A 16,915-nucleotide genomic window follows, 5' to 3' on the forward strand; every position below is an offset into this window, starting at 1 on the left:
GGCGACTTGGACCGGGAGACAGGCCAGCCAACCCCCTCAGGGAGGCGGCCAACCACTGGATCCGAGGTGCTCCGTCTCATAGTTAGTTACATATGGTACTCTGTAGATGATGTTATCTTGTCGCTTGCGGGCGTGATAGTTAGCTTATCAGGGAGCAAGAAAAATGCTAAATCCTGCGTATCGTCCCGCAGGGAATTTTCCCAGATGCTTATCGTCCCGACCGTGCAGTTGTTGTATGGGGCACGTATGAAACGGTGGCTTACAGGACGCCCCACCGTAGCCTAGGCCTATTACGATCTAGGCGTCTCGTCAACAGGCGGGTGTTGCGCGCTACAATTGGCTTCGGAAGGACCTTCGTTGCCGCCGTATTTACGGCTAGTACTTCGCGGACTCAAAATACCAGTACCGTACTGATACCAGCCACCCGACGGGCGTCCGCCGTGCAGGTTTTTCTGGGCCGTCGAAGTTCCAAGTCGAGAGCTCTCACTGTGAGACACGCTGCCGGAGACTGACGGGCATATGTATATGTGTATGTATATATGTATTATATATTATTTTTTTTTTATAATCAGACCTGTCAACAAACCGGCTGGGGAAAAGAAAAAAAAGAAAAAAAAAAAGAAGACAAAACAACAAAAAAGGCACCGTGACCGGTGGGCCTGAGTGGTTCGGATGGCTCTTGTTTTTATGCTTTTTTGCACCCAGCTCCCAGCCAAAAACCTTCGGGGCGACGTTGCGGGATCCACCCTGATCATCTGTCCCGGGCTTCGAGTCACCTGCTGTGCGTCACATCGTTTAGTGACGAGCTAAGCTGACCTCAACCCCCGGAATCCACGCCTTGCTGCTCCAAAACACGCCTGCTGCTGCATCTGCATCGCCCCGGCTCGTCCATTAACTCGCGACGTATTACCTATTACCGTTCTCTCTCTCTCCCTCTCTCTCTCTCTCTCTCTCTCTCTCTCTCTCTTTCTCTCTCTCTCTCTCTTCCTCTCTCCCTCCCCCGTTTTCTGTCTCCCCCAAGTTCTCTCCAAGCTTTCTTCTCCAGCTTCCTGTAACCGCTTTGCTTCCGTCCTGATTCATCTGCCAGCTCCCAGCTACCTGCTATGTACTCCTAGAACGGGTTTCTTGGGAAACGCTCCCCGTTTCTCCTCGTACGTCCAATCATCGTTGCAGAGAAGCTGTCAAACCCTCACCACCCTCTCCTTCGGCAGAGGTACCCGCCCCCGTTGCTGCCTGAGTCTTCTTGAAAAGACAGCATTTCCCTTCCAATGCACGCAGTCCTTGACGCTCACCTCTCGATTGCCCTTCGCTGTGCCAGCCTAAGCCGCAACCAGGCCGCACCTTTCCTCCGCCCCGGTTCAGATTAACATGGCCTTCCATCGGATACCACAACACGGCTTTTTTATACCCTTTGCCTGATTCGTCCCCCTCTCATCATCCTCCTCCTCCTTCTCCTTCGTCCTCTTCTTCTTCTTCTTCTTCCTCTCCTCCCGAGAAGACCTTGATTATCGAGTCCGCTCGACCTTCCGTCACCATGCATCAACATCGTAGAACTTCGTCAGCGGTGGCATCGCCCGTCTCCTCCCCTCACCCCAGCTCCAGCAGGCCGATCACCCGCGATCGAGGCACCGCTCGCTTCGGCCCAAACGTTTCCAGAGGCCTGGGGATCGATAGACAGATGGACGCCTCGGATCAAGAGCAGACCATCGAGTCCCCAGAGAAATCCCCGTCCCAAAAGCTTGACCAGATCATCCAGGTTAGATATTCCCTCCCTTGCCCTTTGCCGTTCGTTCCATCTGGCAGCCTGAAAAACTGACGCCCAAGGAAAAAAAAAAAAAATGCAGAATTACCATACAAAGGCTGCTCTTGTCATCTTACATTCCCGGGTAGACCTTTCCCCCGCCACATACCACGGCGTGATACGAACAAATAAATGGGTGAGTGGCCGTTGTCTCCAGACTATTATTCCCTGCATACGCTGACCATCGCTTTCATCCCATTTAGTTCAACGTGGAAGTTAACGAGACAGAAGACCTGAAGGACTCCTTGGGCGTCTGGAAGTACAGCAATTGCACCGACAGTCGACCGCCTCCGCTGATCATCGAGGTCTACCTGGATCTTACACAGTTGACGAACAATCAAAGCTTGGTCATCATCGACGACTCTGGCAAACGATGGGATGTGGTCGAAGCCCTTGCCACCTACGGCTGTCTCGATAACTCTAGAACTTCAAAGAGCGGGGTCATCTTAGAAAGATGGCGTATTGACCTTGGTCCCGGCCCCGATGACCTGCCTCTAGATATGGGCAGTATACTTCCTACGGTCTATAAAAAGAGCATCGTCGTGTTCAGATCCCTATATGCCTATTCTAAATTGCTCCCAGCTTGGAAATACTCGAAACGTCACTCGAAAATACGGCCTAATCCAGCACTATCGCTGAAATATCGAATCTTGCAGGGGCCCGGAGGGCAAATTAGATCAACCAACGATCCGTTGACCGTTCCTCTACATCCGGGAAACGGCCCAGTGGTCGATACTTATTCTTTCGGCGTGACGGACTCTCCTGCTGGTCCTCTCTCTGCTTTGGTTACTTATCGGACCAACTGCGATTTCCGAGTAGATGATTCAGAGGCGTTGTTGAGCTCTAGGTTTATGGGAGTGGATGAGCGCTTTTTTAAGCCCTCTTTACCGTCAGAAGACAACTTTGCCGCCGCAGGGCAGGAGCATGGCTCCTTGCCTGTGCAAAAACGAGATGTGGGACGTCCTGACCTTGGGCAAGCCTACGGAAGCATGTCAACATTCCACCAGGTCGGCGCCACCACAGGAGCTAGCCCTATATCAGCTCTGCGCGCCGCAAGAGAGCTAGCAGCCGGTTCGCCCAGCTCCCCTACTCGTCCTTCTCATTCCCCAAGACCGAGCCAAGCAGGTCGGGTCGCCGCGCTCTCTGGCGAAGGCAATCATCTAATCCAACGGCGTCCATCAATATCCATCCAGCCCTTCAAGGCTCCTCCTCTCTCTGCCTCTCCTGCTCTTGTTGATAGCCCAGTGGGATCCCAACCGAAAAACTCAGCCCCACGCGTGGGGCCAATGGATATCACTTCTAGCGCGAGACAAATGCCCCCTCCCCACGGTACACCCACGACATCTAGAAGATCGGCTCATGTATCAGAAAGTGCGATAGCATCATCTACATCCGGCTCGCCGCGACCTGCCCCCATCTCAAAGTACAGCAGCTCGTTTAGCCACCGACGGGGTAGACTATCCTCCGGGGGTGCCAGTAAAACTGACGACGATAATAACTCCAGTGGCAGAGTCAGTGTGAGCTCCTCGACTGTGCACCCAGGCTCGGGAACATCAGCAGACCCGGCTACTACAAGTTCAGGGTCCCTACAGGCGGACGAAGATAATATTTCGGACTTTCTCAAGATGCTTGAGATGGGAAAGGACCTACTGTCTAGGAAAGATTCTAAATCCTTGGATAAGAACACGAAAAGAACGTCCGCTGCTCTATCCCGATTTCAAAAGATGCGGGATTCCAACGCTGTACTATCAGATTCTATGTCGTCTTCTCTGCTCCTTCAACCATCATCCATATCGTCTAGCAAACAGCTTCCCAATGCTGCCACGTCTGTGGCAGGAGCCTCGATATCCGTTTCCTCCTCCCCTGGGAAAGCAATTTCACCTCATACACAGCACATTCCCGCAGTTCCTTCCCGTCTAAGCTCTAATAGCGTCGTCGATTATTCCCATTCTCATGAGGATCGCCACGAGCGAAGACATCGTCTCTCCCATGAGTCTCGTCGCTCTCCATCTGAAGAGCGGGCGAACGATGAACCTCGATTAAAACGCGACGAGTCCACTGCGAATGCGATTGACATACCCACTTCTCCGCGTCCATTTATCCCTAGTTTTCGCCGATCCAGCTCTGCTGCTCAGAGACGCTCAAGCCCTCCTGTTGAAGATGATCTGGGTGATTTTTTACCTTTTGGGATGCGTAGTTTGAGCTTGGGAGCTGAGGACCGATCGACGCTTAGTCTCAGTGAACTAGTACGCCAACAAGAGTCATCCGTCCCCGCATCAGACACAAATGCGTTACAACAACAGAACCAGAAAGATACGCGTACGGGTCAATCGATCGTGGATGAATCCCCTTCGAGAATCGACAACGTTCCAGGGACCTCGTCTCCTCGCCAATATCAACCCCGCTTTGCCCATGGTCGTGGGCGCGGATCGTTCGGCCACCCTCAGCCCCATGTTTCCGCCGCTAGCAGTCTAGGGCGCGCCAGCCCAATACCGAACGTAACAGATGCGGACCGAGAAGGGTATATCGGCAGTGGCAACAACGGTGGAACGGCTGTCCCCCCCGATACTCGACGTGGTAGCAGCCATAGGTTCAGCTTCAACCGACATTTAGGCACACCGGCCAACATGGATGAAGATGAGCCCCTTTTGTTCGCGATGAGCGATTTTGGTGCTTCTCGTCGGAGTTTGGAAGAAGGAAGGAAGGGAGCTACCACGGCTGGTGCAGATCATGGAGGTGCGCCGTCTACGGAGTTGCAACCCGCTGCCGAAACGCGCAGCGAAGGCGGGCCACCCAGTGTCTCCCGTGGCAGGTATCGCGCTTGGCCTTGAATATGGGGAACGTCATTCGAGCTATTTCTTGCATTTTTAACACGAATTACACCGCCAACGACGCTATTTCATCACAATCACCCCCGTATTACTGCTAGATTTGAGACGTGAGGTAGCACCCATGTCCACTCTGGTTCTTCATATGCACGGATCACAGTTAACATCAGCTGGAGACATTTGACGGATACCAGCCTTCCGCAATCTTTCCAGAAATATCTTACCCGCTCCTAGTCCCTATAAGTTTTCTATTCCTTATATTTTTTTTCCCCCGAGATTCTATCTTGGAATTGTCGAGCTTAGCGTGCATTCGATATTTTTGGCACATGCCTTCTTGGCCTACTGGCCCCCGGAGATGGGCCCAGTGAGATTCTTCATGACGTATACTGCTTCAAGGATCTTTTTTATTTCACCTTTTTGAATATTTCTTGTCCCTATGTTTGATGTGTTTGCGGAGGCATATTGCTTCGTTTCTTTTCTTTTCTTTTTGCTTTGGCTTTAGCATTGGTCGGCTCTTTTGAACTTGTTTTGATCGGAGTTTTCGTTTGATCCCTGGTGGAACCTTTCCTCTGTTTCTATTTTCGCCCCTCGTTCCCCCTGGTTAGTCTTGCATCCTTTTTTCCTCCTGGCGTTTGTTATGGCTTGCGTATTGAAGCCGCATGCCGGCAATAGACTGATATCAGGATTGTTTGAAAGGAAATAACTTCTTTTTTTTCTTATACAGGAAAGCGACTTTGCAAGGCAAAAACATCCGCTTGAAACTTTGTGCATCCATTTTGTATTTGGTGCAGGCTCTCTTTTTTTTCTTTCTTTCTTTCTTTTTTCCCTTTTTTTTTGCCCTTTTTGGATTAATTTAATCGGAGAATGGAAGGAATTGTGTATTTAGTTTCCTAATAACATTGAGTACTACATTATCTCAAAGATATCTCTGATTAGTCGGACAGGAAGCCAGTCTTGTTTCGAGTAATCTAATGGAATCAGGTCCGTATATAGCAGCTTATATGGCATGCGCAAGGGGCAGGCTTGTTCTATGCGCAAAGCATACTATTCAATTGGATAGTGCCTGGTTGAAAATGAAGGTTAATAAAAAAATGTACCCTTCAGAAACCTGCCCTGCCTACGCTTGCCAACACTTCATGCCGGCGACCAACTTCAGCTGATTCTGGAGATTTGACAGATGGCGTGCAACCTACAACTACATACCCCAAATCAAACATAAGCGAGTAACTCCTTTCAAACAAAATCCAAGAGCCTTGAAAAGGGGATCAGAATGAAGTAATTGCAGAGATATGAGCACTCTCGGGCCGTTTCCTGAAGGGTGGTAGAATAGCTGGCAGAAGAGAGGAGACTATTACAATGAAGACAGCTTGCGGTGTGAGAATTCTGGTTGCTGTCGACCTCCCGTATCGCTGAATGAGCGACTACGCACGATGGGACGAGGTAGCGATGCAGTGACGTGAAATTGGCCCGGGTGAGATGTCTTGCATTGAGCATCTATTAAGATCAATGTTGGCTTATGACCCCTCTAAACGGATCAATGCCAGGCATGCTGTAAAATAAGAATATATGCAGAAATGAGGTCTCCCAGCATTAAAACAAGTTTACAAAGCTTGATCTAGCTCGAGGTCGTCCAAAAGCCCCTTCTTTTCAGGATAGTCTCGGGCCCAGTGCAGGAAAAGGACATATGGCCTTGATCACGAACGAAGGCTGCTGGAATTACAGCTTTGAAGGTCCTCCTGCCGAATACGCCAACAAGGCTTCGTTCCACAGGTGAACAAGAGGGCCGTTTTTCCCATATACCGGGTCTTGGGTTGGCATCTCCACTCTTAAAATTTCTTTTCTCTGAGTGTTGATATCAATGGGGTTTCTGCCAAATTCATTTCGCCATCGCGGTGCACCCTACTCAAGTGTCAAAGCTGACCGGATTCTGCTAGGAAAGCCCGAAAGGGATATTTAGTCGTTTTTACCTTTGGGTAGACACCAATATATCGGTAGTCTCCCTTACTTTCGAGAGAGCAGTGCGTGGTTCCAGCAGGCAAGACAATTACATCTCCCGTATTGATGGGGATGTAGACACCGCCCTCGCCGTCGAATCTTCCACGGCCGATGATGAGGGTCGAAGAACCCTGGAAAATTCCTAAAGTTGGATATATGCATTACTGATTCTGACTTCAATGATGACACGATTGCCACATCCACTCCCATGATCTTTTGCTGTATAATACCAGGCGGTTTGAGTGTACGACAAAGGACGCACCATAGCATTCATGGGTATTTGGGTGGAAATGATGAGTCGCGATGTGCCCCCATGTCCCCTCAGATGACGCTCAAATGTCAGAAATCCAAACGTATTTTTTATTAGAGGTGCACCTGGGGAAAAGAATAGAGCGCACTCACTCTTTTCTCCCAACCGTTGGCCTGTAGAAACTCAGAGGTCGACTCCTCGTTGATGGGGTGGGGAAGTATCTCTCGATATAGTAGCACAGGTAAAGGGCTATTTGGAGAATGTAAAGTTGGCTGTAGATAGAACTTCTCGACGGGTGCCGATTTGGGCATGGTGACGGCTAATGATCCACTCTATCGATGGTAGAGGTCCCATCGTTCAAGAAGACCAGGAGTCTTCATCAGGCCTGGACTCTCGCTCTATGTATATATCTCCCAAAGACACAGTTGGAGACTGCCATGCGGGGAACAAGAGTAGCAGAGCGTGAGGGGGTCAGCGGATGGGGAAAAGATGGCTGAACTAGGAAGTATAACCCGCTCGGTGGTTCTGCTTGATTGGCGAGCGTGACACAAGCCCCATGCACCAAATGCGGTGATCAGTACGGAGGAGGGAGTACAGAGGGCTTTGTTTTATCCTGCTGTATCACACCGTTTTAAAAAAGGTTAAAAAAAAAAAAAGATCCGTCATCGGCAGATACATATATATATATATATATATAATTTTCCCAGGGAGAAAAAAAGCAAAAAAGAAATGTTTTGTTTTGTATCCGCTGAGCCGGAATCGAGCCGGCGACCTTTCGGTAGCATGGGAAGTCCTTTACAGCCGAACGTGATAGCCAACTACACCATCAGCGGTTGTTGAGATCCACACCGGGAAATAGTACTCATCAGCATATAATCGTTTGCCAAACAAAGCTGCTATCCCGTGTGCCTCTTCAAGTCTATGGAGTAAGAAAGTCTAACTACACGAGTCCCTGTATATCTTTGAGCACTGAAAGCTCCAGAAATGAAGAGCAAACCCGGATTCTGGCTGCTCCTCTTTCCTGCACCGGAAACGCACTCGCGGAAACCTATTACCGGCATAATTGTAAATCCGATCCCGTCATAGGCACGTGACCCGTTTATTGGGCCGATCTGGGCTGGGACAAAGGCGGTCGGCCATATATCATGAACGGTGTGAATAATGCAAATGTAAAGCTATTGAAAGGGTTTCGATTTATTTATCGTAGAGTTGCTAGGCATGTAAACTATGGAATATACTCTACTTGCGATAATTCTTCAGGTTTGATGTCTTTTTCTCACAGGCCAGCACATGCCTGGCGAGAAGCCTCGCATAGTCCTTGAATCCTGCATGACTCTTTCTCGCCTATACCTGATGCAGGGCCTTTGATACCTCTAAGCTCTTTCCCGGTCGGTCGAAAAAGAGGAGTTTCCGTTCCGTATTCGGCCCGGAGCGCCTAGACATACGAAGAACTTTCAGGATATCGTCATACCGGAACGTCCATTGTATGCTTAACACAGCCTATATATATCGTCCATTACTGACAGAAAGGACTTGAAGGCGTAGCAAACCTCCCTCGAAGCTCATGCGCATCATAACAAAATTTGCAGCTTGCCTGGGGAAAAAGCTGCGGACTTGCTCTCGCCGTCTAAGATTCCAAGGGTGCCATAGCACCAATGGTAGATCCATCTACGGGGGAAGGAAGCCATCACGGCATCGATGCTCCGGAGGTAGATGCCTCGTGATCTATTGTGTAAATTGCTTCGACGTGCCAGTGAATCACATCTTTCGGAAAGTGTTCGCCGATGCACTCCGGCGGTCTTTTGCAGAGCGGTATGATCCTCTGCTTTCAGGCTCTGCCATCGGTTTTACGCGCGACTTAGCCCGAGGAGCGAAGGTAACGGTCTTTTCGCCAACTGCACGACTAGTGGCAGCCGGCCGCTCTTTAGCTCGCGTCTTCTGGACTCGGGACTCAAACGACCGATCGCGAGACTTGGCCGTTCTAAAAGATGACGAAATTTCCATCTTTGGTGGAGGCCGCTTTGTTCGTTTATAGGAAGCTGTTGATATGGATGTAGATGATTTAGGCTTGGCAGGGCTTTCATGCTCGTTCGACGATTCATCGGAGCTCGAGCCGGGGACCTCGTCAATGGCTTCTTCCTCGACAGCCGTTAGTCCTCTTTCACGCTTTTCGGCTGGGGCAGTTGCGCTGCTTGGATTCAAAGCTAAGAACTCCCTCGACGTTTCGTCCACAGCAAATTCTTCGTCTTCGAATAGCTTGGCGAAACGAGGATCGTGCAGTATACCCTTTCCTGTCGAGGCTGCCTCGGGTTTGGCGCTGCTTTCATCACCACCTTGTGCCAGAATTTTCTGAGCTTGACGTCTCTCATGGCGCTCCTCTTTCTCGAGAAGCTTCTCAGCCAACTTCTTGTTGACCTTTGCGGCAACCTTCTTCTTTCCGCGGATGCGGCTTTCACGCTCTTTATCAATCTTCTCTTTGATCCGTTTTGCACGCTCTTCTTCCCAAACAAATGGATTAGTAATAAGGCGAGCCTCCTCATACAGCCGCTGTGCCACAAAATAACCATGCATATATGGTCGGAGAAGCGACGTCCTTCCGATAAGGTGGTCCAGATTCAGAGACCGTAACTGTGGTACTGTCAAGAATTTGTAGTTGTCATAGACAGAGCCCGCCTGACCCGCGTTAAACGCATGCGGATCATTCGGGTCTTCTGCCATCTCTTCAACGAGGTTATCCAGGAACGCACACCATCTCGGGGCCGGACCAAGCTGAGGAATAAAGAAGGCATGTTGCTGTCTTCCTTCGTTAGCAGTTAATATCATCCCGCTGTCTTTGCACCAAGCAACGCAATTGATATCAACCGCCGGTTCGACTGATGTCCATGGCGTGCCGTCCCTTGCATCCCAAATCTTAATAATCCGCTTATCGGATGAGAGAATTTTTGGATCGGTTGTTTGTTCTCGCGTGGACGTCGAGGGTGTAAGGAAATTAAGTGTGTGGATGGGATAGCCATATCCTTGATCTTTTTTAAGCAAAGGCACTGGCGAACGTAAATCGTATAAGTATATAAGTCCCTGAGAGGAACCCGTCGCAAGAGTTAAACCAGATCTGTGAAACTGCAGAGCTGTAATTTCGGATCTCCCTTCTCCAGGCTGAGAGTCCGAGGGGGGTAAAAGTACAGCAGCTCTCCCCTTTGCTCGTGAATCCCATAGTTCCACGGTTCCTAAAGAGGTTCCAAATGCCAACATATTATGACTTTCTTCAGCTACAGCTCCGGTATTCACACTTCCTGTATTTATACCACCTTGCAAAGCCCCTCCTCCGGCCGAGGTGAAATCGTCGCCACCGACGTCTACTTCGTAGCTCCGCATATACCTCCCCTGTTCCAGATTTAATCGGAACACTTCACCCATACCATCTTGATTGACTCCTACGGCAGGAACCAGCGCCTCGGCCGACTGCCTATCATACACTAGGTCGCGGCCATATCGCGGTAAGCGCGTCGTATAATGACAGCCTTGGGGAGTGTGAAATTCCAACGAACGGTCCGCCTGTAAATGTAAGGATTTTGAGTAGTCCGATGAAAGAATTTGAAAGGTTGTATTTAGAGAAATAGTATGGCGCGCCCACGAGAGGGATAAATGCGGTAGGTAGTGTGTATGGATCTGGGGTTTGTACGTTCCTGTTGCTCCGTTGGTTAAATCCTCCAATTTTGAAATTTAACAGGGGGCCCGAAAAAAAAAATATCTTACCTGTACTCATTACCCACTGTCCATCCTCACTAACTCGGATACACTGGCTGGCTTCCTCAAACTCGAAGTCTTGCAACAATTCCACCCTGTTTGCGTACTCGGGGTCAGCTTTCAAGCTCCGCTTCCGCCTCCGAGCCAGCCATTCTGGAAGGGGGCGTGCGGTAGAAGAGCCAGAGATAGTATAAACCGGAACTGTGGAGTGGTTTGTGAGCTTCATCTCTGCAGCACGCACGCCTGTAGACTGAGCTCCGTCCGTGTCGGCAAGAGATAGAAATATCCTTTGCGACGAAAAATCGAAATAATTATCTGATGCCAAGATCTGCAGAGCTCAAAGTGGGTGCTAGTCCGGATATGGTATGGTACGGCATTAAGGTCCTTGGCGCCGAAGATCTTCAAATCCGATATCAAACATCGCATCTCGACTCCAAGGCTCGCGTCCATGGATTGCCGAGTCGATGTTGCCCCATAACACTGCCGTTGCTGGGTTTCTCTATTTATTCACGGGGATAAAAAGCGCCACCGTGCTAGTTATACAGCTGTGATCATAATAGGCAGACCTTTCCTGCCTTGGCAATCTGACATCACAGACTGTTCTCCCGACCATGCGGAGACTCTATGAAGACGTTGGAAGCCAAGCGTATTTCGATTCTTTAAGATAGGCACAGAGGTGCTTTGTTTGGCGTTGGAAATGAATCTCCGCCATTTCCTATTTTATATGCCTTTATGCGACCCAATTTCCATGGCGGCCAGTCGTGGTGATAAGGACAACTTGATGCATAATGGAGTTCCCAGCGGGGGCGGTCACTAATTTTCGGATGACCGTAAGTTTAACTCCGTTCCGCTTGATCTCTTGCTTCAAAGCCGACTTATATTTCTAGGAAATATACTCCACCATACACTGGAAAATATATTACATTGAATCCCATCAGCTACCTTCCCCTGGCGCTGGTGTGTTAGAGGATCCAAGTTCGGCTCTTGCAATCGAACTTGAATCTGCAATCCTTTTAATACGGGACCAAGGATGCCTTGTTGATGCTATTCCGGGTGGAAATGGCTTATGGGTATTTTCACATAATGGTGAATTTGATCAACTCCAACCATTTTCTGTGTTGGAAAGTGACTGCTCCTTGACTAGCCTTCAAATCGGGGCGATTACATTTAAGCGTAAGTCGATGTAGTCTCAACATCCTAGGTCATACGGTGTGCTAATTTTGGGATGTAGAATTCCATGCAGAGTTTACACCACTCGGATATCTCATTAAGCGCCTTATGGCGGAGCCCCAAGGGACTATTTTCTCTCCATTGTCTCAACAAAAGTTTGCAAATACAAATGAGGATTGTCCGATTAACCGAGAAATTGTGACGTCGTCGGCGTTTTATAAAGCATTCACCTCTGCCATTGCGGGTTCGCTTTCCCTCCGTGCGACACAATTACATGGAGCAATACCCCTTGGGAAAAGAGCTCTATTTACCACCTCAGCCCCTGACGAAAAGCTTGGTCAAGGTATTAATGCCGACCCAACCTTGGGGCCTAGATCGCTTCTCTCGACCCTTAACATTGAATTTAGTTTCAAATCTCTCATTATATCCTGGCGTACCATCCCACAGTGGGGATTGCAGCAACTATCTACGACCGCGGGTGCTGATAGTATAAGTGATGTGTCCTTACATGAAGACATATGGCTTGCACCAACAGGGTCCCTCTGTCGGTATATCGGAGCAGACCCAGGACATTCAAGCGGTCCCCAGTGGGATCCGTCAGTTGGTGACTATGGCGAGTTCGAATTCCCTGGGGGAGGAAACCTTCTTTATCTAAGAGAGTGGAAACGAGCTGTCTGCGTAAGACTCCGAATGTTTGGGCTTGGTTCGGTTGACCCAGACACGGAAACATGGATCGAGGTGGAAGCACTTAATCCGTTCGAATCTCGGTTGGGTGGAACAGCAGGGGAGAATCGAAAGTCAATCGCGTATAAAAGATTTCTCTGGCCTGCTCGGTTATGCTTCAAACGCTCCAGTGAACAATGTCTCGCGCTTGATAAGAGAGCTGAATATCTTGATGCCGCAACTTTGGACCCATTGAGCCTGGCTGAAAAGTGGGTTACAGAAATGACTACCAGGACATCGCCAGAAGATCAGATGGCTGTAGAGACACACGTTGCGGAAGGAATGCAACCTGAGGCTACGGGAACTACGGAGAAAACCAGCAGCTCAGAAATATTTGCCAGTTTGGCTCGAAAGATTGATTTTTCGGATTTGTCTGCAGGAGCTGTTTATCCAACTCCACCTGGTGCTGTTACGGGAACCGGCCTGGTTGCTGCTGGTTCCTCCGATGTACTGACTCTTCCTGGCGTGTCCAGCTTAAGCCATGCTCACCCACAAAATACATCTCGGCGTTCTGATGTGAACATATCAGGTGCGGGTTGTCAGTCAACGTCAAATTCGTTACCGCCGGTTGATATAACGACCACTGCATTGGAAATTGGATCAGGCATGTATGATACAACTGCAGATGACGATTTGTTCGATGAGCTTGATGGTGACTTTGCTCCAAAGCAAATCACAGAGGCTGATTTCAACTTTTTTGACGAGCCAGATTTTGCAGCATTCCCAGGCAGTATTGATGTATCAATGGGCAGAGTTAATACCAGCCTTCAAAATAGTCATGGGGCCCACGACGGGGACGCTCTCGACATTGCCGGCACATCTCACGATGCGGTTGAGCGTCCCGCGGGCTCAGCAGAGCCAGAAGAAAGGAAAGATTCTATGAGGAACCGCGAGCACCGTGTGGTTTTGGTTCCTCCCGCTGTTTCTAGCCCGAAGGAAAACGTTCAGGCGGACCTACCTATTGAATCTGGAAACATTATCTCCCCCACACCCGTAACCCCCCATCAACCTCTCAGCCCTTCGATTATCAGGAAGATTTTGTTCTCAGGCAACTCTGGTATTCCTACCACAACGTCATTTGACAAACACCCAACAAACCGGAAGGCCAGGAGCGGCTACGAACCCTTGTCTTTCGGAGAGGACCTCAGTCTTTCGGATGGGAAATACGAATTGGATGGGAGGTTTTGGTTTCTCCCCAACGCCGAGAGCGATCAGATGGAAATGCATCCGTCAGATATACCCAGAGTTGGTATCCCTGAGTGGCGCAATGAAGAACGGCGTGCGCTTCCCATGGAAGATTCGTCTAGAGACCGATTGAAGAGTGGCATGCAATCTAGTTCAGACTCTTCTGCTGAGTCTAGCGAGGACGATAGTGAGCCTGAGACTACCCCGCTAGATTATTCTAACCGTGGTCTCCGCGTACTTTCGGCCTCAAGAGATAATAGCCAGCGCTTCAAGGACCTAGACTTTACGCCGTCTCCATTGGAGCCATTGACGGTTAATACTGAATTCTCGAATACAGGAATGAACGCGAATACGCTGTCATTTCTACGGACACTTCTTTTCAGGGCCATCGATTGGACTTTAGATGGTTATTTTACGTCAACAAGCGGGCGTTTCCCAGTACTCCTCCGAAGAGATGATTTGATCCAGGTTGCACAGATCGTTGTGGACCAAGTTACCCAGTCTAGCTTGAGTCATGTTTTGGAGAGACGCACTTCGATTGGGCTTGACCAACAGAACGCTCTACCCCTCAGTTCTACAAGTAAGGATAGCTGGTATGGCAAGTTTAGTAACTTTGACATCAAGCGTTATACGGCCATCGACGTTGATACTTCAATTCAAGGTCTGCGGAAAGATTTCCGATATCTGACCGTCGGTTCGATGTCAAAATTAGATCCTCCTCATATAAGGATTCATCGTGGGAAAGGCGAGCTTGAAGTTCTCCCTCCCGCCATATTCTTCTGGGAGCCGTTCGGGTTCGAGCCTACACAAGGCCAAAAGGACATCCTTGCCTATTGTATCTATCCAGAAAGCGCAGAGGAAGGTGCAGACGCGTTTCTTGGTAGGATGGGCTTGCTATATTCAAGTGCCAACCTTGGACAACATTCTCGCCCACAAGACTCGAAGGGCTTAATTCCATGGGGTTTAGAGTGCACAAGTATTCGTGATTATACAGCGATTATGAATAGATTGCAAACTACATGCGAGCATCTTGGTAAGGGTCTTATTTGAACTTCACATATGTTTGCTAATACTTCAATAGGTGATGTTATTTCCTGTTTACCTCCAGGTAGCGAGAACATACTCGTATATATTGCCAATCCATTTCCGTATGAAGCCGCAGTCGTCGATATTTGTACGGCGTTTCTTTTTCTATTTCGAAAATACGTGTCCAATTTTGAAAAGCATACTATTCGGCTTAACGAGGTCGCTTTACAAATAATCCCCTTAGATTTTATCGCGTCTTTAACTTCGCTTGTGGTACCCTCCCAACAAGATTATCTACATTTAGCGTTCGAAGTTTACTCTCGTTGTCCTCCTAAAAACCGCTCCTCTGATCTTCTTGGCTGTGCACCACCGTTCACTTTGGCTAAACCGGCTCCCAAGATTGTTCCGTTCAAGCTTACACCGGATTCCGGGTCTCCCTTGGCCGAAAAGCATTCTATCCATGTTGCATATTCTCAGAGCATCGATCAGCGTTGGGTCACGGCTGCCTGGACGGATAATTTAGGAAGAGATCAGTTGACAATGACCTACTGCTTACGTGAAAGAGGCTCCACCATCTCTAGACCAGCCTCTGAAATCAGAGCAGACATATGGAGCGTCACACGGCATATCATTGGCAAATCCCATGCTTACTGGCGGGTTATGGTGGTCAAGGATGAACCCCTGGAGTTGGACGAAGCAGAAGGTATCAGTTATACCTTGCAAGGCGATGCCCATCCTTAAAAACAAGTTTCGGCTAACTTCCTTTTCATAGCTTGGGTGTCTATGGCACAACATCATAACCAAACCAAGCCCACTAAAATCGAGTTAACGCTGCTCAGTGTCAATCCGAAGCCTTGCCTCTTTTTCAAACTCCCTCCTCCACCCCTCCAACCGAGTACATTAACTGGACCCACCACGTCGACCCCAGTCTCGACTCCAAATCCTAGCATGCCTTCTCCCGACCCATCCGCTGCCGCACCTACTCCTCCCCCATCGTCGGCTGAACAAGCACAAACACCTATCGCACAATCTCTCGACCCTGCCGACTCTGAAACTATTCTTATTGACAAAACAGAGGAAACTTGGTCCATTACTTTGTCCCACCGCGTCAATATCTCACCTTCTCTAGCTAACTATCACCCAGCACTCGCCAGCGGATACCTTCTTCGTCGCCGCGATGGAACTAGCGACACGGAGGGACTGGCCTCATTGTGCGTGAACTTAATTTTCACACACTCCCGCATTCCAAGCGAAATGGTGCTGAAGGATACATTGCGCGTATACCGTGACCTCGTAACTCTGGCAAGGACAAAAGGAATTTTCCACGCACAAGGTGACGATGTCCTCCCCTGGCACATATCTACCGCAGTGAAGGGAAGGGAGTTTTTAGGAGTTGTTCTATAAACATTTCGAATCTAGTCTTTGTCTTTTATTCCTATGTAGTGTTTCTACATTCGATTGTTTCCCTTTTGCTATATACCCATTTTAGGGCAGTTCGGTTTTTCTTCGCTGCGCACTTGTTGTTTGGACTCTGGTCTTGTGAAGTTATGAGGGGACGGAGCTAAGGGTTTGAATTGGATTTGTAATATCCTGCCTTCGAGGCTTGGAGACGTATGTATATACATTGCATGGAAATACTCCTTCCAGTTGTGATTGATATCCTTAACATATTTTGGTTTATTTGACAAGGATGGAGATTCGAATACCCTCTTGGCCCTCTTGGGATTTCCCAGCAGCTATAAGCTTGAAATAGGGAGAAAATTAGGTAGAGTTTGGGGTTCAGCCAATCCTGTTGTGGAATGGAGAGATATATGGGCACCACGGAGTAGGGTATTCCCTTTTGGAGTCTAGCATTTGCAATTACCCTCACATGAACGGAGATCCCTGCTCATCATTAGGGGAGGGGAGGGGGTTTATCCTGCCGGGTGTCTTAGGGCGCCGAAAGTCGTAAGATTGGGTATACTACGCTGAGTGGCGTTGCATTTCCGCCCCTAGAGAGGTTGATAGGGATAATTGGTTGGAGCTAAGAAAGACGGAAATGGCGCCAAAGCAAAAAATTGGGATTGTTCCAAGGAACAGCGGGATGTCTGGGCTTCGGGCAAGCCGTAGTCCGTAACTGAGCGCGGAAAAGAGACAGCTGCTCCAAAGCAAGGGGCCTGTATTGGGAAGGCTTTGGTGGTTTAATGGTCACAA

General features: G+C 49.1%; 4 protein-coding genes and 1 non-coding gene across 5 annotated transcripts; 2 read left to right on the top strand and 3 right to left on the bottom strand.

Moving 5' to 3' along the window:
* The first annotated feature begins 1,083 nt into the window (after positions 1–1,083).
* On the top strand, positions 1,084–5,560 carry CIMG_01222 (autophagy protein Atg13). The gene is made up of 3 exons (XM_001247450.2): positions 1,084–1,756; positions 1,845–1,937; positions 2,005–5,560. Exons 1-3 carry the CDS (start codon positions 1,535–1,537, stop codon positions 4,630–4,632), a joined length of 2,943 nt encoding a protein of 980 aa, XP_001247451.1. The 5' UTR covers positions 1,084–1,534; the 3' UTR covers positions 4,633–5,560.
* Positions 5,561–6,092: 532 nt separating this feature from the next.
* Positions 6,093–7,185, bottom strand: CIMG_10697 (uncharacterized protein; the record flags this gene model as incomplete). The annotated part of the gene is made up of 4 exons (XM_012358867.1): positions 6,093–6,528; positions 6,597–6,766; positions 6,887–6,944; positions 7,027–7,185. 4 exons carry the CDS (start codon positions 7,183–7,185, stop codon positions 6,346–6,348), a joined length of 570 nt encoding a protein of 189 aa, XP_012214290.1. The 3' UTR covers positions 6,093–6,345.
* A 433-nt stretch (positions 7,186–7,618) lies between these two features.
* CIMG_15028 lies at positions 7,619–7,707 on the bottom strand. Its single transcript has one exon. It is a non-coding gene; the product is annotated as a tRNA-Tyr (tRNA).
* A 336-nt stretch (positions 7,708–8,043) lies between these two features.
* Positions 8,044–10,882, bottom strand: CIMG_01220 (WD repeat protein). Its single transcript, XM_001247448.2, has 2 exons — positions 10,628–10,882; positions 8,044–10,557 (listed from the first exon to the last, which is right to left on the bottom strand). Exons 1-2 carry the CDS (start codon positions 10,842–10,844, stop codon positions 8,633–8,635), a joined length of 2,142 nt encoding a protein of 713 aa, XP_001247449.1. The 5' UTR covers positions 10,845–10,882; the 3' UTR covers positions 8,044–8,632.
* A 179-nt stretch (positions 10,883–11,061) lies between these two features.
* On the top strand, positions 11,062–16,397 carry CIMG_01219 (mediator for RNA polymerase II transcription subunit 13). The gene is made up of 5 exons (XM_001247447.2): positions 11,062–11,448; positions 11,506–11,791; positions 11,850–14,729; positions 14,778–15,425; positions 15,495–16,397. Exons 1-5 carry the CDS (start codon positions 11,407–11,409, stop codon positions 16,124–16,126), a joined length of 4,488 nt encoding a protein of 1,495 aa, XP_001247448.1. The 5' UTR covers positions 11,062–11,406; the 3' UTR covers positions 16,127–16,397.
* Positions 16,398–16,915: the final 518 nt, after the last annotated feature.

The sequence above is a fragment of the Coccidioides immitis genome (genome assembly GCF_000149335.2).
Source record: "Coccidioides immitis RS genomic scaffold supercont3.1, whole genome shotgun sequence".
Lineage (NCBI taxonomy): Eukaryota > Fungi > Ascomycota > Eurotiomycetes > Onygenales > Onygenaceae > Coccidioides > Coccidioides immitis.